Below are 22,959 nucleotides of genomic sequence, written 5' to 3'. Positions count from 1 at the left end.
TGATTAGTCATGATCCCCGCAGTTTTAACAGGGACTCATTCAATTGGGAAGGTGGAGCGCTCGGGAGCAGATTAGCATACGCTTGTTTACTCATCTTCTGAGGGCTTTTTCCCCCCTCTTTCCTTTCATTTTGTGAAGAAGGAGGGAGGGGAGGGGGGACTGGGGGGGGAGAAGGGGGCTGTGGCTTGTGTTATAAAGGACGCAAAAAATAAATAAATTAGAGCATCTTTTGGGGGGGAGGGAATTCAGCGGATCAGTGTCTTAGAGGAGCTTTTTTTTTTTTTGAAGAGCGAGAAATCATATAAAATAAAATGAAATAAAATAAGGAGGAAGGCAACCAGCTGTTAGAGGGGGAAAATAAGGCAGATAAAGGAGCGGGGAGAGAAATTAATTGCCAACCAGGAGGAGTTGGGCTGTATTTTTCAAAGGTGGGGGGAGTGGAGCACACACCTTGAGGAGGGAAGCGAGAAAGAAAAGAAAAAAGCAAGTGGAAGGGGGGGCTCGCCCAAGAAGGGTGAAGAAGCGAAGAAAGTCGAGGCGCCGAGGCTCCCAAAGCTGGCAGCTCCGGGCGGCGGTGCAGGGGCGAAGGGGGGGCGGGGGGGACCGTCGGACATGCGGCTCTGGAGTTGGGTGCTGCGCCTGGGGCTGCTGAGCGCCGCGCTGGGCTGTGGGCTGGCCGAGCGCCCCCGCCGGGCCCGGAGAGACCCGCGGGCCGGCCGCCCCCCGCGCCCCGCCGCTGGCCCGGCCACCTGCGCCACCCGGGCGGCCCGCGGCCGCCGCGCCTCGCCGCCGCCGCCGCCGCCGCCGCCGCCGCCGGGCGGTGCCTGGGAAGCCGTGCGCGTCCCCCGGCGGCGGCAGCAGCGGGAGGCGAGGGGCGCCGCGGAGGAGCCGAGCCCGCCGAGCCGGGCGCTCTATTTCAGCGGGCGAGGCGAGCAGCTGCGCCTCCGGGCGGACCTCGAGCTGCCCCGGGACGCGTTCACTCTGCAAGTGTGGCTGCGAGCAGAGGGGGGCCAGAGGTCTCCGGCGGTGATCACAGGTAGGCGAGGGCGCCTCGGCGGGTGCCCCGGCTCGGGTGGTGGGGCCGGTTGGGGGCTGGCGGGTGTGTCTGGGCGGGAGACGCCCGGCTGGAGGCACCGAGGCACCCGGGCGAGCTGCAAGCCTCACTTTGCCCCATCTGCGGAATGGGTGCACTAGGAAGGCTTTTTGCTTGGCCCCTAGGGAGGAACTCAGGGAGCGCTCCTGGGGGCCGGACCGGACCCGCAGTCAGTGAGGGCTGATCCCTGGGGAGCCTTGTGCCTGTACATCTTGTTCGAGATGGTCAGAGGGACCGTCTCTGTTTGGGATGGAGGGGAGGATGACCCAATAGGGATGCATGTGAAAAGAGGCCAGGGGATTATTGATTTCTTTGACTTTTTAATGGAGGTAAGCCCCCCCCTCCTTCATTTGGGCCCGTCACCCTGAAAGCCTGCAAGAACAGGGTTGTTGTGATCAGAAGGACTTAGAAGTCCTCGAAGTGCCCCAAAGTTGCTTTCTGCTTGATGCCTGCCTGTGGCATGCACCCCCTTCTCCCCTGCACACACACACACCGCCATCCCATACCCTGGCTTTTAAAGCTCGCTGCCTGTCACTAGGGACTTGGGCAAAACCTTTCTAACGCACACCCAGCCAGTGTTCTCCGGATTGGGCTGCGAATCGGGGCGCTTTCCTCATTTGGGACTTTTACGAGCCCGTAATGAATTTGAGTTCTCCCTCTTCACCCTCCCTTTCCCTGTTCCACAGCAAAGCCCATGGTGAAACCGGACACTTTGCGAGGGTTGCAAACCTTAGAAATGCTCCAGCATCCATTCCCCCCCCCTAAATGAATCTGTGGCAATGCCTTTAATACAACTGGGGGGCGGAGGGGGGGTGGCGCTGGAGGAGAGAAGGAAAGTTTTGCCTCTTCTGACTGAAACGGGGAGATTCCCTTCCTGCACCAACAATCTTGCCATGTCCTAGGACGTCTTAAAGTGAGAGTAGGGGTTCCCCCTTCACTGCAGCCAGGAAACGTGTGGAGGCGGTTCGCGATCCCACCCCCTTACACACACACTTTCTTCGAAGGGAAAACTGTGAGTTCTTCTGGCAGTTCTGCCTCTTTCTGTCTTGCTGTGGACTTTCTCAGATGTTGTGCTGATGCTCTCCTCCTTGGGTGAAGCCCATTTCAGGGGACCCAAACTCTGCTGCTATAGCAAGAATCTGTCCCCAAAGCTCCCAGTCTCCCGCTCCCAAACCGAGAGCAAGAAAGTGACTTTCCCCCACATCTGACGTCATCACATGCTATTTTTTTCTCACTGTTCCCCCCACCCCACCCCAAGAAGGAGAGGGAAACTGAGCTCATTCATTGTTAGCTCCCAGGTCCTAGGCACCTGAAGCAGGGTATACTGTAAAATAGAGGTAAAGTGTTATTTATAATAATAATGATGATGGTGATAATTCAGGGCTATGGTATGTTTACTTCTCTTTCGGAACATCGGAGAAGCACAGAGCCTACTCCTTGGAGATGATGAAAAAAAAAAAAGAGTAGATCTGATCTTTCCTAAGCTTTACCTGTCATGCTAGTGAGTTGGAATGCTTTTCCTCCAGAGGGGAGGGCCCAGGGTTATATAGGTATCATCAATGGAAAGGTAGTAAATATGGTTTTTTTAAAATATATATATATAAAACACCTGGGATTCCTCAGGAGCCTGCTTTATAAATGTCTATAATTCAGACAAGGAGCCTCTCTTCACACGCGTTCTCTTGAGCACTCATTCACTCTCTCACACAAAGATTGTGCAGTAAAATACTTTAATTGGATGGGGACATTAGGTTATTATTGCTTGTATAAAATGCCTGGCCCATTTTATGTGTGGAAATAACATTCCTCTCAAAATGAAAAAAAAAAAGAAGAAGAAAGAAAGAAAGAAAGAAAGAAAGAAAGAAAGAAAGAAAGAAAGAAAGAAAGAAAGAAAGAAAGAAAGAAAGAAAAAGAAAGAAAGAAAAGTCACCGCTGTCATGTAGTACCAGAAAGCCAGGAGCTTTTCTCCTGAGGATTCTGGTGGATTTTTTTTTTCCCCTCCCCTCGTTGAGTCTGAGCCAGAATTGGCGGTGTGTAAACACCTGGCCCTGAGCCAGAAAAGACTCATTCTGCGTATCCTCCACACGGTACAGACTGTTGGACTAAAAAGAACCTGCTTCTCCTTGAATTAAAAAGCAAACAAACAGAGGTTCTTTGCAGAAGCACTTTTTTTCGGCTCCTTCCTCCGTTCGTGTAAGTTCAGGCGGAGAGAGGCAGGGCCTAGGTGGGCAGCCCGGACGCCGGTGCCCAGCCACGTCCTGCCCGCCTGCGACCTCCGGCGCCCGGTTTGCTGCCTGACCTAGGCCGGCTCCCTCTGGCTGGGCGTCGCCACTTTCGTAGGAATCCCTGGTCCCCTATCTTGAGAGAGCAGGCATCTCTCAGCAGGGAGCGCACTGCTATTTCAGGCAGAGGGTTGCTGCCTCGCTGTCAGGCCAGGCTGCCTTACATCACGCTTTGCTGCAGGATTCAATTGGGTTTCGTAAAGGTCTAATTTTACGGTGCTGTTAACCGGGTCTGTCGTCTGGCAGAGGCAGGCCTTGCTGCTCCTGGTAGGCGGGCTGTGCTCCCAGATCCGCCCGGGATGCTATTTCTGCCCCGGTTCAAACTTCACTGACACCGGTTCAGACAGGCGCGCTCAGGAGAGGCAGGGGGAAGGAGGGAAGGAGCAGCGTGCTTCTGAAGCTCAGAAAACATGCCTTTTATTTTTCCAAAAGGGAAGAAGAAAAAAATATATATATATATTAATAAATAAAAAGGGAAAGGCTGATGCAGGCAAAAACAAAGACAAAGTTAGAAAGTACTTGTGTCCAGGCTTCTCCCACGGGCCCACCAATGATGGAGGGTTTTGAGGATTGAAGAATCCTTTAAGGCTACAGTGAAAAGGGGTCCATAGGGGTTACCCTTCCCCCCTCCGCCCCTCCCCCCGCAGTTCTCTCTGTAGCCAGGTAGGGAGACAGAGATGGTAGGGAGGGGTGCTGCTGGATGACATAGCTCCTGGAGGGCCGGAACTTGGTTTTAATCTCAGGCATGCACCTTCCAGGCCTCACCACCCCCCACACACACCGCTGAGAGAACACGTCTAGTAAACAGCATCACCTCCTGGACCCACCACCTAGGCACAGCCTTGCCTTCGTGCAAGGCAATTTGGGCTCCCTTTCAAGTCCGGCGGGGGCGGGGCGGGGGGGCGGGCTTTCTTCCACACTCCTCTGCTTTTGTCCCGTAGCCGGCAGGATCCAGACCCCTGCCCCTCATCCCCAAAGGCCCCCTCCCCAAAACCCTCCAGTCCAAAGAAAGAGAAAGGAGAAGAAAAAGAAAACAATAGACTCAATTTGCTCCATGGAGCAGAGACCCCGAGCAGCAGTTAATCTTGTTAAAGTTTCTCCTGACGTGTTAGATAAGTGAAATGCGGACCCCACAAGTGCTGCCCTCCTCCCACCCCATCCCTTAGTGATCCAGCATTCCTGCTCTGAAGGGGAAAGGGATTTACCTGAATCCCGTCCAACACCTCTGTTTGCCACGCTTTTTTTCTTTTGTTCCAAATGTTGGACTGTTGAGTTTGCTGGCTAGTCAGAAGAATCTTTTTTATTTCCTCGCTTCTGCAGCCCCCACTTCGTACTACCCACCCAACCCCCCAAAAAGAGTGCATGCATTTCCCCAACTTCAGAAGTTCTGGAACAGGGAAGGCTGGGTTTCAAGGAGTCCTTCTATTAACATGGCTCACCCCCGACGGTCGTAGTCACATCCAGGGTCTAGAATATTGCAAGGGTTAGAAGCCAGTTTTAGCCATCAGGTTACGTACGTGAGAATCCAGCTCTGCCCCTAACTGGCTAGGTGACCTCAAGTGAGCTAGTTGACCCCTCTGGGCTTCAGCTTCACCTACAATGTGAGGATAGCAGAAGTACCTACTCATTAAATGAGCTCACACATGGAAAGTGCTCAGCATTGGACTTGGTGTATCATTAAAGTGCTCCAGAAACTTCACTCTTATTATTGGGCATGATTTTCCAGAGAGCTCAGTCTTGCCTTTATGGACTGAGGACACTTAAAGGCAGGAAGGAAGGCAGCTCTTCCTAGATGCCTCCAAGGGGCCGGGCACTGGGCTAGGCACCTGCCTTGTGCCTGCATACTTCACCCTCACAAACACTCTGGGAGGTGGGCATCACCTCCTTTAGTTTTACAAATGAGGAGATGAAGTCTCAGATAGTGGGGATGACTTAGTCCACAGCCCCACAGGCCATCAGGGAAGCAGAGCCCCTATGTGAACTTGAGTTTTAATTGCCCATTCTCTCTTTAGCAATCTTTCTGGGGAGAGAAGAAACAGTTCACATTCCCTTCTTTAGCCCTGCTGCAGAATGTTCCCATTCCTTTCTGCATTTCTGGGTGCTGACCATGCACCTACAGATTTAAGAGGATAGAAAATGAGTCAAAATCTCACGTGGAACTCTGGATTTGACCTAGCAGGTCTGTTTTTCCTTTCACACCAGATTAGGCAGACAGACTGGCCTTGGGATATCTGTTGCCGGTTCCTTGCCGTGTGGTTTGAATCCAGCCATTTTTTCATCTCTCTATCCTTTTGTTTCTTCATCTGTAAAATGGGCATAGTGATCCTGGGATATTGCAGTGAAGTAAACATGCAGAAAGTACCTGGCACAGTGTCAGCTCCTATTAGGGACTCGGTCAACGGTAACGGGATCCAGTAAGTAACTACATTCCCTTTTCCAGTTTGCTAACTTGGCCTTCAGGAAGTCAGGCCTGTTTGTACTGTTAGGGTGTCCCTTCTTGAGTTACTGGGGGAGTTTATCTAGAGTAGACCACGTATCTCAGGGGACAGTTAGACAACCCCCCCCCCACATCCTTCCCTTGCACTTTCATTTCCTCTTCTTTGACCTACTTGGATGACCCCTTGGTGGTAAGAGCCAGAGGAAATCTAGAACCACTGGACCAATGAATAAGAAAACCAGTTAGCACTGAAGAGAGCATGCACGCTCGGGAACGAAAGGCAGACGGTGGTCATAGTGGGGTCCAGGTCACAGATATACTGTCACATGCCTCTTGGTCCTTCCCCAGATGCCCTCAACTTACCCTTTTCCCCAAGCAGCCATTCATGTGGCCAGCTGGGGTGAGGGAGGCTGCACCACCCTCACTTCTCTGCATCGAAGAAAGCAAACTCGAAGCTCAGAGGTGTGGAGCTCAAGAATGGTTCATGCGGTGTCAGCCTAGGCATGGACTGGGACAAGCAGCTCATTGTGCAACAAGGAAGTTAAGGGCCAGGGTATTTCAGGGGCTAAGAATTAAACTATATTCACAAACTGTGCCCTCTCAGAGGGTCCTGGGAGACCATATTGTCCAGTAGTTCACAACCCTGGCAACACGTGGAATTATTAACCTTTCAAACATCCCAGTGCCCAGGCTGTATCCCAGGGATGCTGATGTCAGGCGTCTGGGGTTGGCCTGGTCACTGGGGTATTTCAAAGCCTTCTCGGGTAACTTGGAAGGACCACCAGTGGGGAGAATCTCTGATCCAGCTCAATGTCTACTTGCTCTGCAGGAGGGGAAATTGAGGCCCAAAAGGGAAGTAGTATTTCCCATTTGCTGAGCTGGTTAGTGGCTAAGACTTCAGAGAATTTTACCTGTCTTGGTTCTGAGTTGCCAAACACCAGAAGGGACCCTTCCTTCATTCTCAGTTCCCCTGCTGACCCCAAACCCCTGGGTGCCATGGCCCTGACATTGCATTCTTCCAGAGCCATTCCTGTGTGTGAAACTACACTCTCTCCATCAGGGGTCACCTCTAAAGTGCTAACGCTCCTGTAGGGTGGTAACACTGAGTTCTATGCATTTGATTTTAAATGAATCTCTCCAAGTGGTTGGGAGGGGCGCCTCACTGTGAAGGAAGGGAAGCTCATTTCTGAGGCATTCTTCACTTTGCACTGGGCTAGTTCTATAGGAAGGAATATGTTCCTGTTATTTCAGAGCCGCATCATCTGAGACCACTCTGAAACCAGTACTGGCTTTCGCTGTCTCAGATGAGGAGGAGGGAAGATCCCCAAGTGCCCTGGGTAGGAGAACCCCATCGACAGCTGGCTTGTGCCTTGTTGACCTAAGGCCAAGGGCTCAGGAATCCAGCAAATGCCTGTTTCCCCCCTCAGCTGGGTCCCCTTCCTTTCTCTCAATGCCCCCATCTCTTTCTTCTTGCTGCACAAAGGCTCCGCTTCATGCCTTGATGCACTTACTGGAAATACTTAACTGAGGACTGACCTGTGGATCTTGGCCCCTTGACTTCTTTGAAGACCTGAAACAGGGCCTCAGGAGCTCTGAGTTCAAGTACTGTCTTGGCCTCCTCTGAGCTGTGGGACCCGGGGCCCCTAACTCAACCACTGGGGCCTCAGGGGACAACATTTCAGGTGTGGTTGCATTCAACATCCCCCTGTCATGGGTTGTCACAGGAACCCCATGAGCCAGTGGTGGCAGAAGCTCTTGGCCAAGATCAGAACCCAGTCCACATGTCAGCAGGAGGAGGGGGAGGGGCCAGAAGGTGAGAGATGTGAGGAATTTGTGCGATCAAGGTCATTCCTGGGAAGGTGCCTTCATTATCATTATTCACATTGTAAATGATAAATAGTGATTAAGTTAGCAAATCTTTTCACACCTCTGACCTCACTGGAGCCCTTTGATGTTGGGACTTCACAGGTCCACGGAATCGTACCGCTTACTTGCTGCGTGACCTTGACAACTGCTCATTGGGCCTCCGTGTTCTCAGGGTGCCCCAGGGGGGTGCCGGGATAGAATAGGGGCTTTCAAACTGTACCGCACAATCATAGGGATCCCCTGGGGAGAGGCTGAAGGGCAGGTTTCTGCCCAGCCCCCACTTTCCTTTCACCATATTCTTTGTAAACTGTGCACTTCTATAAGATTCCATTTGAAGGAATGGACCAGAGTCAAACGGACAGGGAATGACATGGAGGAATTATTGTGAATTCTGTTCATGTGTGATAACGGTAATGTTATTATGTATACTTAAGGCCCCTAATCTTTAGAAATGTGTCCCGAAGTATTTATGGGTTAAAACTACATTATGTCTGTTTTATTTATTTAAAATGCTCCAGAACAACCCAACAAAAAAAATCATAGTGGGTGTGCTAGATGAAAGGAGATCAGCAGACTGATAACAGTTGTTGGGAACAGGTGATAGAAATGATGGGCTTCAATACATTTTTCATCTGTCCCTCCATGTATAGTTAAGGATTTCCATTAAAAAAAAGTTAAAAATAAATTAAGAGTTTGAGCACCATAGGAAGAATTGAAAGTCTTAGATCCTTGCATGTTCTGTGAGCTGATAGGTGTCCTAATACTGAGGTGCCCGCTTGGGGAGGGTCAGGGACTCTCCCAAGGTCACACAGCAGTCAAATGAAAGTCGGGGTGCAGTCTGGGCTTCAGACACTAGGAGCTCCCTCTGCCCTCCTCTCTGCACTCTCGCAAACTCAGGTGACTGCCCATCCTGGGAGAGCTTGAGGGGAGGCTTCCCAGCTGCCTCTAGGAGGGGCCAGTGGAACCCTGCTGGACAGTAAGAAGCTTTTGAGTGAGGACATTCTTGGCTGTATAGAAGCATCTCCCACACTGTGAAGCATTTAGCATCTTTGATACCATGCAGAAGAATCCCCCAGGATCTGCAAGTCACTGTGACAATCCAAAGCGTATTGTGACAGTACACACACACACACACACACACACACACACATTTCCACATTTTCCTATTTCTCACTTTTCTGGCTCCTGATTTCTCTCCATCTCCAATTGCCCTGGGAACTTCCTAGAAACTCCTTGAGCTCTGGGGAAATGACCTGCCTCTGCCAAATCTCAGGAGAAGTTGACACTATCAGGAAACGGGGAAGGGGCCTAAGTTTACTGAGGAAGTATTTTGTAGTGGTTGATCATCAGACGCCAGAGTCAGATGGCCTGAGTTTGGTTTCCTGACTCCCACCTGCTAGCCGCATGACCTTGGGCAAGTTACTTAATATCTCCAAGCTTCACTTTTCCCATCTGTAAAATGTGGATAACACTGGCTCCTACTTCATGGGGTTGTTTTGAAGATTAACTGAGCTTCCATGTGGAAAATGCTTAGTAATGGAATCTAGACCATGGGTAAGCACAGTAAACGTTAACTCATGTTGGTGTTATGTGCGACCGACCCTTGCCACCTTGCCACACGTTAGTTCTAATTCTCTCAATAACTCTGTGAGTTGGACAGGCTTATCTCCTTTGGCAGAGCCAGGGATTGCCTTTTCCCTTTTACCACGTGGGAAAGATACATTACTCTCATCTTAACATCAAACAGAAAGTAAAGTGAAAGGCAAAACTATGAACACTCTATTGTTTCATATTACGAAAGCAATGTGTCCTCATGGTAGAGAATCTAAGGAATACATATCAGAACAAGGGACACAGTAAAAATGTGTCCATCCCCTGCCCAGGCATCAATCAGCAAGTCGTTACTGAGTTCTTGTTACATGCCAGGTACCATGTGGGGCCCTGAATCCAGAGCACTGAGCATATGAGGAAGATATCCCTGCTCTCAAGAAGTTTATGTTCAGGGATGGAGAAGGAAGTGGGTGCAGAGTATAAATGAGTGAGTGACTATGTCACACATTTATGTGCTCATGAGGAAAAATAGAGAAGGAAGTCTGTGGCACATTATAGAGGTGGGGTCACAGGAGGAGTGAAATTTGGATGGGTGGTCAGGGGAGACGGTAATGAGAAGTGGCATTGAGGAAGAGTCTTAAGAGTAGACCCAAGGCTATCTAGAGAAGACCATGGTGTATTGGAGAAGGAAGAGCAGTGGACTAGGAGATGTCAGTTCTAGAGCCGTCTAGTCAGTAGCTCACTGTGTGACTTTGGACAAGTCACTTTGCCTCTTGGGGGCCAGTTTTCCTCATCTGTATAGTTGGAGTAGGGGTGAATTTATCTTTGCCCTAAAGACCCTCCTGGCAGAGATCTCCTAGGATTCTATAATCCTAATCAGGACTGACCTAATACAAAATTGTAAACTTGGCAATAGTTCCAGTTTTCTTCCTGGTTTTTGTGCATTTTCCTCCACTAGGTGGTGCCTGTCCCCCTTGAGGGCTGGGTGCCCACACACTTTCTGCTTCCTCACCCCTGGCAACACTCATTCTTGAAAAATGACCCGGTATTCCTTCTTGCTGAGGTTTCATTGACTGACAGCAACTTAGAATGTTGCTCTTCCATGGATATATATATATACTTTAATGTCTCCCCAGAAAGCTTTATATCAAAAAGCGAAATACTAATGGGTAGAATTTTAGTCAAAGACTGACTGAAGACATTATTTAGGTAATATTGGTACTTCCCAATAGCTGGAAGCCATCTCAGTCATTTTGCTAATAAATCACTGCCAGAAATACCCAAAAAACTGAGTCACTTTTCCAGTGGTCACTTACTTGGCTCATGGTTAAATTACTCACATTTTATAATTTCTTACTCTACAAAAGCCATTTCAGGCAAGGTCCTGAGCATCATGGTGGCCCCTGACCTGTTAGTCTTGCTTATCGTGTTAATCAGATTATTCCGTGAGGTAAAATACTAAAACTCTATGCTCCATGGCTGTCTGTTTTCCTTCTGTGAATCCCCAGCACTGTCACCCATGAAGTAACTCTCCTTCCTCTCTCTTTGCCCCCTCCTTCCTCTCTCCCTCTTTCTCACACCTAACACATTTTCCTTGGCTACTTAGATTTTTCTTGAAACAAGAGAAAGAGCATTTGTTTTTCAGTATGATTTGCCACAGACCCAGGTTTCATGGAACCTGGAAGAGTAGAAGTGACCCTTCTTCAATTTTAGAGAACCTGAAAAGGTCCCAGGTTCCAGTTCATTTGGAGGAAACAGAGACAGGGAGTCTAGAAGGTGGGAGGTCACAGATTGGCATCCATGGATCTAATTATGGGGAACATGTCTGGCCTTTTGCCTTCAAGAAGCTCATGGTCTACCCTGGACCTGTCCCCTTGGTAGTCAAGAAGTTACTCCACTATCTGTCCTATTCTATCTTTTCTTAATTCCTGTTGCTCTATAAACATGAAATGTGGCTGGGCAGAATATGACCACACGTGTTCATACGAAGGGGTTATTTCTCCCAATGACATTGTAGGTCTTTCAGCTACAAAGGCAGATGAAAAAATAGAAGAAGATATGATAACAGGCATATCAGGTACAAGATGGCCTTGTTCTGAGAGATGCAAAGTACCTGAGCAGAAAACCTAAGAAATGAATCCAGACTGTACTGTTTTGTGAACTAACAGTTCATGTTGTAAGTCCCAAGAACCAAGGTGGGTGAGTCAGAAGGATGCATCGAAGCCGTTCCTTCCATAGATGAGAAACTGAGGGTTGGTGGGAGAAGACTGGTCCAAATCAGTGAGCGAGCTGGGTAAGGTCCTCTGTCCTTTGAGTCTTAGGCCAGGCCTCTGTCAGCTTGTCCCCTGACTTTGCATCCTTTCCCATCGAGTAATCACCATCTCTCTGCTGATGAGCATCATTTATCTGCTGGCTTTGCTGGACTCCAGACTCACAGATCCACTGGACATGTTAACATGCACTTCAAACTCAACATGTCCAAAGCTGAATCATCATTTCTCCAAAATTCCTTGTGTTCTTGTCTGGTGTCACCCACTCTAGATAGATCACCCACCATACTCGGTCATCCATTTCTGTCTATCCTGCCTCCTTAACATTTTTATAGCCAATCTTTCCTCTTCTTGGCTGAAGACCCTCTGGACCTCTTGCCTTGACTATTTCCCTAGTATTGTAATGCCTGCCTCTCTGAGCCTCAATTCCTGCACTGCACCCCTTCAGTCTCTCTCCCAATGTCCAACAGTCAGTGTTTTTCAAAATGTGAGTCTCTAGCTAGAGGCCCTTCAATAGCACTGGCATTATCCACAATTCACCCCAGATACCCTGGACTTTTTATTTTTCACCTCATTTTCTTTAGTTGGTATGTTTCCTATATTCCCGATTGTGCCATTTTGCAGAACAGTTTCTTCCGGTTTCTGCTCAAGACTCCCTTCTTCTGGGAAACCCTCCCTAATTGTTCCCCACCTCTCTAATCCATCTGTCTCCACGATACCCTCTGCACACATATACCAAAACACCTGGAATTTTTTTTATCACATTTAATTGTGTGCATATTTGGGGTCATCTCAACTTCTTCACTGCCTCGCACAGCCTCTGGCTTATAAAGGTACTATGTACGTTTCTGTTTAATGAATGCATGACTGGATAGGAAAACCAGCTACATGTCTAATGATCCTGAGAGAAAGAGCTTAGGAAACCTCAGGCATGTTGCATTACGTAACCAAAGCACATGACCTAACCCGTGCGTCATACTCAAAAACATTACACAGTGGTTAATTCCATTTCCCCTTGAGCGAAGAAGTCAAAAGGGAAAAGAAATCTGGCCTTCCAAAACAGAGGGGGGAGGGGGCAGTGCTTTCAATGCCTCCTCAACTCACATTTCGTCCCCTCTAATCCAAGCCACATTTTAGCCTTGGTCTTCCCCTCTCCGCACTTCGCCTGTTGGCAAAGGATTTGTTTGGTGTGTGCACCGCAGCACATAATCCCAAGCTTTGCTGTCCTCTCAGATTTCCCTTTCTCCTCCTTATCAGGTTCTTACTGGGCCTCAAGTGCCCTGGAAGTCATATCTGTTGCTTGGGTTTTCATCCATTTTCTTCCTTCCCGATAGGGGGGCCTTTCCATCTGCTTCCCTTGATCTTGTGAGACCTTGTGGTGACCTCAGGATCTGGAATCCTCTATCTGCTGTTTATATACCCTTGGGAGAAAGTACGCATTCTCAGCAGTAATGACAGTAATAAAAGCAGCAAGCTTATAACGAGCACTTACTATGTGCCGGTACTGTGCTGAGCGCTACACTTTGAACCCTCTGAATTTTGTTTAGAAAGTCACATGACTTGCTGACGGCCCCACAGCTAAAGGGTGGTGGGACTGGGGTTCAAACCCAGGCCAGTTTAATTTGATCTGTATCCACAGGCTTAGAGTGTAGCTTGGAACACAGTCGTTGTCCAGAAAGTGTTCATGAGAGGATACATACATGCATGGATACATGGGTGGATGAAGGAAGGCAGGAACCCAAGATGGTGCCCCCAGTGACTAACGGAAACATTTCGAGATTGGTTGTAGACTGAAAAGGGAAGGAATGGAGGGCGGGAGAGATGGGAGAAGAATCTGAATGAACATTTTAAGATTTCAAAGACAGTGGATAAGAAATCTCTTCGGTATGTGAAATATGTTTTATTTGCAGGTGACTTTTGAACAAAAGACCATTGACGTCCGTGAGAGCATTATTCACCTATAAGTAGTCTTCTGGGAAGTAGACGCTTTTTTCAAGACTGCTCTCTGCCAAAAACTTTTCTGAACTCCTTGTTTGGGAATCATAGCTTAGGTCCGTTCCCCCAACTGTTCTCGACAGAGACCCGCTGTCACCCTCTGAGGAGCGGCCTGATGCACTCTGAGCTGAATCTGAGATGTGTGTAGATGATCATGCTGCATGAACTATGGGGTTCTGAGTAGGAGAATGACCTTGGAGTGGCAAGGCTGATTTTGTGGTGTGTTCTCACTAGAGCCGATTAAGCCCCTGTAGTGCCAGTAGTAAGCTCTCAGGATGACTCCTTTATAGAACAGCCCCACTGGGCTGATTAGATCTGATCTGCTAAAAAAAAAAAAAAAAAAAGTACCACATCTGGTTCATCCCTTTCCCTCTGCTTTATCAAATATGCTCAATATACAGATGGAGAAACTGAGGTCCAGGCAAGTTAACTTGTTAAATTAAGCTGATTTGATTAATGTGAAGCAGCAAGTTGGCAGCAAAATTATAACTATAACTCAGATCTCTTGACTTTCAAATCAGTGCTCATTCCATTGGATCACTTTGTTTTCCTTTGCGGGAGCAGTGGGGGTGGGAGGGATGACAGTTACATTGGTGGGTTCACATGAGTGACCTATTAGAAAACATCATACAGCTGTTCGGTAACTTAAGCACTTCTTATGTGCCAGGCTCTGTCTACGGCATTCTGTGAGGTTCAGTAGGAAATGGCAATCTATTAGAAGTAAACCAACCAACCTTCCTCCCACGTACCCATCCACCCACCCACCCACCTACCCACCTATCCATCCATCTATCCATCTATCCATCCATCCATCCATCCATCCATCCATCAATGGATAGTTGTTGAGCACCTTTTAGTCTCTGTATATTATATGTTGAACCAGGAGGTAGGGACTAAAAAGAAGTACAGGGCATGGTTCCATCCCTTTAGGAGTTCCGAGTCCTAGCAGCGGAAGCAGACTGGTAAACAGATACATAACCTCATGGTAACTGCTATAACGAAGCAATTAATAGCGTCCTGGGGAAGCAGAGAGGCAGAAACAGTGTTCTTGAACACCCATGTTTATTACAGGGCTAGGAAGTGTTCTGAGCTTTCAGAGGCATAAGAGGCCCCTTCCACCCAAAAGGGGCAGAGATTTTCTCAGCAAGTAGATAGTATGTGTATGTATGTGGAGTGTGTGCTTTGCCTTGCATGTGGATCTATCATGCATGCCATTTTAGATGTAGAGCCATAAATCAAATTAGAACAATAAACACTTTTGATTCATGTCTCAGCTGAGGACATTGGCCCAGAGTAGCTTTGAGGAGCATGACACTAGGAAATGATTAGACAATTCCATCCATCACCACCCAAATCAAGTCCAGCAGCCCCTTAAATCCGCCCCTCATCACATTTATCACTCTGATGTGTTTGCCTTCTTATATGTCTGTCTCTCCCCACCTGTCTCCAAGCTCCCTAGGAGCAGAGACCATTTCTGTCTTCATCTCTCTTTATTCCTTGCTTTAGCACAGTACCAGCCCTGCCCATCCGTACTCCAAAAACTTTGTTGAGTGAATTGGAGATGGCTCCCAATAAGAGAGAAAATGGGGTGACTGGAAGTGGGTGCCCTGAAGGAAAGGCATGTTGAGAAATGACATCACGGACCCTAGTAAGGGCCAAGCAGTGAAGGCAAACATGTTATGAATGGCACCAGCCGTTAGATATTTCCTCATTTTTCTGGGCTGACTAGTCACCTGTGTGTGTTCTTACCATCCTTCCCTGCCGCTCTGGCTCCCTTTCCATCTGCTGAGCCAGTGTACCATTCTGTTAGCTTTAAGGACTTTTCCCCATGGTTTTCTATCAGCGTCTCCAGCCCCATCCCTGGAGAGAGCTGCGAAGAACCAGGTGTAACTGTGTGGGATGTGCTCATGCTCCTCCTGCAACCCTCACCTGTGCCTTAGAGACCTCCCAGAGTTTAAGGGAGCAGGATGATGGCAGGAATCAGGTCTGCTGCGCTCAGGGCACCTTCCCAGGGCCTGGCACGTGGCAGCAGTTCAATAAATATTTGTGGGGAGATTTCTGGAGGAGTAAATGAGTAAATTTACAACACATCTGGGCCAGTTTCCTCAGGTCAGAGACAAAGAATCAGATGTCCGGATGAGGCAAGACAATTATCCCAAGTTCTATCCCAAATTAGAGCAGAGGATCAGTAGAGCCTAGTTCTCCTGACCATTCCTTCTGTCCTGTCATGTTGTGCTGGGATTTGAACTCAGCCCTCTTGAACTTGGTCACACAGGTTTCAGATCACTGAATCCTGCAGTTGGATAGGACCCAAACTATCCTTTTATGCCTGAGAAGTCTGAAGCCCAAAGAGGGGGAGAGATTTGCCCAGGGTCCCACTGCTTTGGTAGTGATGACACCAAAGCTTCCATAAAACCTCTGTGTATTGCCACATAGCCAACAAATATATAATACGTACCTGGCGCTGTTAGAGATGCAATAGTGAGCAAGATAGAACAGGTCTATGCCCGCATAGACTTTATATTCTTCCGGGAAGAGAAAGACAACAAACAAGTCAACAATTGTAAGGTCTTGTATATTAACAATGATGAGTGATAAAAGTGGGTCATTAGAGAAGACTGGAGTAGAGGGATTTTGGTTTAGGTGGTCAGGCTGAGGTTTGAAGGACAGATAAGGAGTAAGCCATATGAAAAGATAAATTAAGAGAGTTCTAGAGAGAGGCGCAGACCAGGAGGCAGGGAGAGTTGTTGAAGACGCTGAGGGAGCAGGTGTGCAAGCCACTGGGAGACGGGTGTCCATGGCTCAAGGCAGTTCAGGGCATGGAATTTGGATTTTAATCCAGATGAACTAGGAAGTTACAGGATTTGGTGATCACTCTGACCTTGAAGTGGAGAATGAATGACATGAGGCCAAGAGTAGAATCTCAAGTATATCATGATCAAGGTGTACATTGATTATTGATGATATTATTTTAGTAATAACTTAGTATTTTGGTTAATATCATTACCATGCATTTCCTTGCTAATACCATTACCAATTAAAATATCTGAAGAGCACTGGTATTAATCAACAGAGAAGCGGGGTTTTCTTGCACCCTCTGGGAGGACTTGGACAGATTTGTGAACCCTGATACGTTTTCTGTAAAATTTTGAAGGTGTGCACATCTTTCTGGGGAGAGGCTGTCATCAGTTTCATAAAGGGGTCTGCGGTGCCCAAATGATGACTTAAATGCCTAATAGCAGGGGGCACATGAGGTCATTTCCTGAAACCTGTACCCAGCTCTAAAATCTGGACACTCTAGGATATCTGTGAAAATGAGAATGTTGATGTTGAGTTGTCATATCAGACTGAGGAATTGCACTTTCCTTCATCTGTACTCTTTTTGGAGTAAATAGAATTTAGGACTTTTTTTCCTCTGAGGAGAAGTTAGTTTATTCTTTAGAAATATAATCTACAACTTTGTTTATTCAAACTCTGGTCTGAGTTTCTCTGAGTTTTAAAATAGGCAAGTACACTTCAAATGTAACCCGAGGTGGTCCTGACCATAATTATTCACTGTGGACTGTCCATGAATCTATGAATCCAAATATCCACCCACCCTTCCATCCATGCATCCATCCGTGAATCCATCGGTCCATCCATCCATCCACCCACTTCCTTTCCTCCCTCCTTCTCTCCCTCCCATCCATGCATCCATGTATCCATCCAACCAACTAACCATCCACCCACCTCCCTTCTTCCCATCCATCCATCCATCCTTTCATCTTTCTAACCTTCCATCAGTCCATACCCTCATCCATCTACCCTTCTATCTGTGTAATCTTCCATTTACCAAGCTGTGTGCTAGGGCTGGGGCAAGAGTTAGAAGACTCCAATTCTTGTTCTTAGGTCACTCTGAATCCTTGAGAAAAAAAAAATCCCCTGAGACACCTCCACTGAGTCCTTTGCTTCTACTAGACTACAATTTGAAAACCCCACTTTAGAAGTTGAAAACTACTTTGAAAAAATTCAGCTGCTCTGCTTGCATAGTTATATAATTATAAGTATTCCCAGTGGTGCTCTGAATCTGCGTCTAGACTACTGGAAGCTCCTTTATCAACACTAATATTTTAGATCAATAACAGCTTCCACCCATAGGTCAGTAAGTGGTGGAAAACCAATAGAGAATGTGCAATAGTGGCAGGGATCTTTGAGAAAAGGCAGGCTTCATAAAGGGAACAGAGAAGGGAGCTGCCAGTCACTTAGCTCCTGGGACTCTCTTTGCCCACAACCCCCAAAGCCCTCGGATAGTGATTCTGAGCCTTCATGCTCCGTGTGTGCCCCTGGATGCATGATGGAGCAGGAAGCCCTCATGGCATGGGGTTGTTTCAGTTTCCGAAGCATTTTCGACATGTACCTATCATATTCCCACTCGCCTTGTAAAACAAGCATTTTCATTTAATACAGTGAGGTCTTTGTATTCTCAACAACAAACACATGGTCTAAGGCTCTCGGACACAACCTGCCTTTTTCTCCAACACCACCCCCCGCCGCACTCTGTCCGCCCTTACAAAGCCCAGTGTCAGCAGAAATATCTGTTTACAAACAAAGCCTCCAAGATCACAGTATCAGTAGCTCAAACAAACCTCTAAAATATGTCCCCAACTCTGTCGTTGGCATCCCTGTGAACAGTGTGTATCACTGGCAGCCACTTTCATGGAAGGCTTTTCTGTCTTTCCATCTTTCCAACTGTCTTCATGTCTGGCTTCCTCTGTCTCCTTCCACTTATTCATTACAACCATGAGAAGCCTGGACTGGAGAGGCAGTCGGATGCTGGCCCGGGCCTCCTGGATATCTGGAAAACAGAGCCCAGACAGGGAATGCTTGCAAACAGCGAGACGGACTCAGACACATCTAGCCTGTAGTGTCATCTGAAGCAGAAGCTGACTGAAGAAGGATTATTAATTGGGTGGATGTAATAGTCACATGATCATGCAGCTCTAGATCATTTTTCAGTGGATATCAGGATTATCAGTGGTTGAAGTCACTCTTTTGTTATTCTCTCGAACTTGAGTCTACTATAGCTTCCTATTACCTTATACATAGTAAAGAGAATAGCTAACATAGGGAGCTTGTAATATGTGCCAGGTACTATTTTGAATACTTTGTGCATATTAAGTCTTTAGTCTTTTCAGTGATCCTCTGAAATAGATACTATTCCGATGCTAGGTTTCCAGATGAGGGAACTGAGGTACAGGAAGGTTAAGTGACTTGCCCAAGGTCACACAGCAAGTAAAAACCAGTAGAATCAATCCTTAGTGTCCATTTTCTAGCCACTCCCCCACAAACATCTCCAGATCAGGTCTGAATTTCTTAGCCCCACATTCAGCTTCCTCCCCAAACATTGTTGCTCACCGTAACTTTTCCTAGTTCCTTATATCTCAGTTTTTCAACCTCGGCACTGTTGGGGCTTTGGAACAGAGAACTCTTTTTTGAAGGATGTTTAGTATTGTAGGATACTTAGCCTTGACGCACTAGATGCAGTAGCAGCCTCCACCCCTCAGCTGTATTGTATGTATTACCAAATGTCCTCTGCGGGGCAAGATCTCTGCTGGTGAGAACCACTGACTTACATGGATTTTTTTGATTAAAGAGAATGTATTCCTAGAACACACATCCCCACCTCCACGCTTTTTCACTTTTGGTTTTCCCCTTGACCTTTCAGTGTCCTTGGTCTCCTCCCCATCAGTCTTCTCTGTTCCAGAGTCTTTCAGTTCCTCGGCATCTTTTATAGCCAGAGAGGAAATGCTAGCCTGTCTGGGTTAACTGATCTGCTTTTTTTTTTTTTTTTAATACATTTTTGTTTAAAAAATGATTGCCACCTCCAAACTTTACATTTAAAATCCCCTAAAGATTGCACAGCAGTCTTGACTTAAAAGCTCAATTCATTTCATGCATTCAGTGATGTTTATTGGTTCAACCATGTGTTAGGTCCCAGGCTAAGCACTCAGAGTATGAAGTCAAGGACATGGACTACCTGTGTCTTGAGAACTTATGTGATAGGCTATCTGAGCAAGAGAAGATTCAAGATAACTCTGTGCCCTCTCCCAGCTGAGAAGGTGGGGAAACCAAGCCCCAGAAGGTGGACGATATTTGATCAACATCAACCAGAGACCAAGCTCAAGGCTGAACTAGATCATCCTCCACCTAGTGGAACAAAATTAACATTCTGAAGTCCTGGGGAGATCTAACTACCATTTATCCTTCTAGAGCCTTAAAGAGGTCCTTTGGGTTGAATCATGATACACAATTTTCTGGTGGATATTAAAACAGTAGAAAATTAATATCTGAAAAGTCTATCAGCCCTCTCTCTTCAAAAGTTTGCTTACACTCCATGCTTTCCATTATAGGTCTTGTCTGAATGACTCCAGATTGCCCCAAGGAGCACTGGGCAGGGAGTCCTGAGACATGAGTCCTGGCTCTTTCAGCACTGTGTGATTCTATTGATAAGAACATGATGATCCCAAGCTAATGACTCCCCAGCCCCGCCAATGGACTCTTTCTCAAAACCACCAAAGATTCCCTGTTGTCTGTGGAACGAACTTCAGATCTCTTGGCATGCCCTTCACAGCCCAGGGCACTGTAGCCTCAGGCGGACCTTGCAATTTCATTTTCCTCTGCTACTCTGTGCACCCTCAGTTCCCTCAAGAACAGAGGTCTTTTCCCATCTCCAGAGCCCCCTTCCGGTGACAGCACAGCTCCAGCCTTTGACCATGTTCCTCCTTTTGCTGGACGGTCTTGGCCCAGCTCCTCCCACCCAGTCCCTGTTTCTCCTGCAAGGCTTTTCTGTGCCACTCATCTGGGAAAACTTCTCTGAGCCTTCTTGTCCCGTACAAATCAAGTGTTCCTTCCATTGAGCTCTGTTTGCTCGTACTTCTATTAGAACTTACTCTGTTATACTTTGTGGAAAATTAAGAACTGCCCCTTGTCCTCCCGCAATCCATTTTCCCTTAGCTGGGAAGCCCAGTTTGGAAGTTATGAACATGAACTCTCACGTCTGATTGCCTAGGTTCGAATCCCACCTGTGTTACTTGCCAGTGTGTTACTTAGGCTTGGGCAAGTTATCTGTGCTTCTCTGGGCCTCTGTTTGTTCATCTGTAAAATGGAAATAATAATTCTACCTCCCTGCTTGGATTGTTGAGAAGGCTGCCTGAGCTAACCCATGCCATTTACCGCAGTGCCTGGGACAGAGCAAGTACTAATACCGGGTGGCACCGGCCATGCAGAGCGGAATGGGAATCTGCCTGTCTGGCCGCGTCCCTTCCTTATCTCATGTTGCCATCGCTCTCCTTGAAAGGCTCACCCCTGGCTGTGTGGGCCAGGATGAGGTGATGGCACACTCATCCGAGAGAGGAGCTTTTGTTTCCAGAGCTCAGCCCACACGGTCTGGGGTGCATTTTTACATAACTTGCTGTGGATCTGCGTCAGTTACGAAATGTATATTACTTGGCTCGCCCATGTGGGAACCTTCTCCATCCCTCTCAGCTCCTTAGGTTTGGCTACAGGTATTCAGCGACCCTCTTGGTGCTGATTTGTAGATGAGGATCTAAGGTCCAGATGTGGATCCAAGGCTGAGTGAGGGTCTACTAGGCGCAGCCAGCATGGTGCCTGAAAAGCAAGGTACTTTTACGGGCCAATGGAATGGCTTGGTTTCTTTTTGAAAATCAGAAGAAAATAGTCAATATAATAACATGAAGTATATAATGATGAATCCAGCCTCTTGATTATATACATCTTTATGCCAATGTAATTGTAAAATATACTTCTATATATTTATGGAAGAAGGGAAAAGTGCCCAGGGCCAGGAAAGTCATGATGTGACCCTGGATGAAAAAGCATTTGCCCAAGATCAATAGTATGTTAGTGGCAAACCAGGGCCAAAGTTCATGGCTTAATCACTCCCAGCTTAGATATCTTATCCCTGCATTTTTAACAGACTCCCTTAGAAATGAGTTCACCATAGTCTTCTCTTTTTCCCCGATGAGAAAGTAGACCAGAGACGGGGTGCATGTTGCCACAGGTCACACAGCTAAGTTATGCTTTCTTGATTCCTCGTTATTACTTTTAGTATTTTACACAACCAAACCCAGTGACTACAGATGCAACCCCACCATCATACAGATGGAGAAATTGAGGTCCAAGAAGTAGAAGAGGCTTTTATCCAGTGTCACAAGGATACCACTCCTGCCTCCAAGTCCGAGCTCTTGTTCCAGTACTCTAAAGATGGTTTGAAACTTAAAAATCAACTCAAATTGGGTTTCCTCACAAGCCCTGGGCATATTTCTTTCTTTCATTCATTCATTCATTCATATATACATTCATACATTCAACAAACATATACTGAGTGCTTATGTTCTGGGTACTACACAGAAGACTCTAGATACAGAGCTGGTGAACAAACATGTACTCTTTACCCTCTCAGAGGCTCACTCTCTCCATTTGTATGAACAGAATCATAGTTTCTATTTTTCTTCCTTTAGAGAGTTCCGAGAAGAGCAAGTGAAATAATTAAGACTCTTTGTACTCTTTAAAACTTCAGGGAAACTTTATGCTTCCTGTATTGTTATAACCAACAGAGTGTATGATCAATATCAGGAAGCTTTAAAAAAATGACTGTATGAAGAAATAGTCAACTGATTTTAAAAGAATTTTTTCTTATATTTATTCATAGAAAACATAAGGCATTGGTTAATAAGCACTTGACTTTGGAATCAGAGCTGGGTTCTAATCTTATTTATGTTATTACAAGTCACAAGACCTTTGCCAAGTCAAGGAAACTGAGTCTCACTTTCCTCATCCATAAAATGGGACCAAGAGAACTTACAGAATAGTCATAATAATTCAATGAGATGATGCACATGAAGTCCTTATCCTTGAACATGACACATCATAAATGGTGACTCTCTATTTCCCAGTAGGTTCATATGGCTCTGAGTAGCGTTAGAACAAATCAGAGTAGTGATCCCAGGGAAAATATAAGGAGGCAGGTATGATAATAATAGGTATTCCTGACTGCATATTATTAATTCCCACTATATCCACATTGCATCAACAGGAGGACCGGTACTAGCATTAGGGATTAGTGGTCTCTTACAAGAGGGTATCGCCTGTGTCTGGTCATGCTCCATACCCTGAATGTCTGGGTTGAACTTGATACAGTAGATGTCCTATGAAGATGTGTTGAATGAATCAGTGAATGGGTAAGTGGATAAACCAGGCAGGACCAGGGGATGTTAACATGGGGAAATAAAGCAGAGATAAAGCAATCAAAAGCCTCAGACATCTTCACAGCTGTCCTGAGCTAGAGGGCACAGAATAACTCTGTGGGTCCCTGGAGACCAGATCCTGGGCCACTGGGTGGCAAGGAAAGGGAGTTGATTTGGGTTCACTGAAGGAGAGCCCTGAGAAGTGCTCGAAGGTGCAGAG

The 22,959-nt window shown here is 47.0% G+C and overlaps 1 protein-coding gene across 1 annotated transcript in view; it reads left to right on the top strand.

The window, feature by feature from the left end:
* The first annotated feature begins 249 nt into the window (after positions 1-249).
* Positions 250-22,959, top strand: part of PAPPA (pappalysin 1) — a 237,510-nt gene continuing 214,800 nt past the window's right edge. Inside the window, exon 1 of the mRNA XM_027616550.1 lies at positions 250-1,036. Coding sequence (XP_027472351.1) covers positions 613-1,036 — 424 coding nt within the window. The 5' untranslated portion in view covers positions 250-612. The remainder of the gene's footprint in view (positions 1,037-22,959) is intronic.

Source organism: Zalophus californianus, chromosome 13, assembly GCF_009762305.2.
Source record: "Zalophus californianus isolate mZalCal1 chromosome 13, mZalCal1.pri.v2, whole genome shotgun sequence".
Lineage (NCBI taxonomy): Eukaryota > Metazoa > Chordata > Mammalia > Carnivora > Otariidae > Zalophus > Zalophus californianus.
This window is presented reverse-complemented; position numbering and strand designations above follow the sequence as displayed.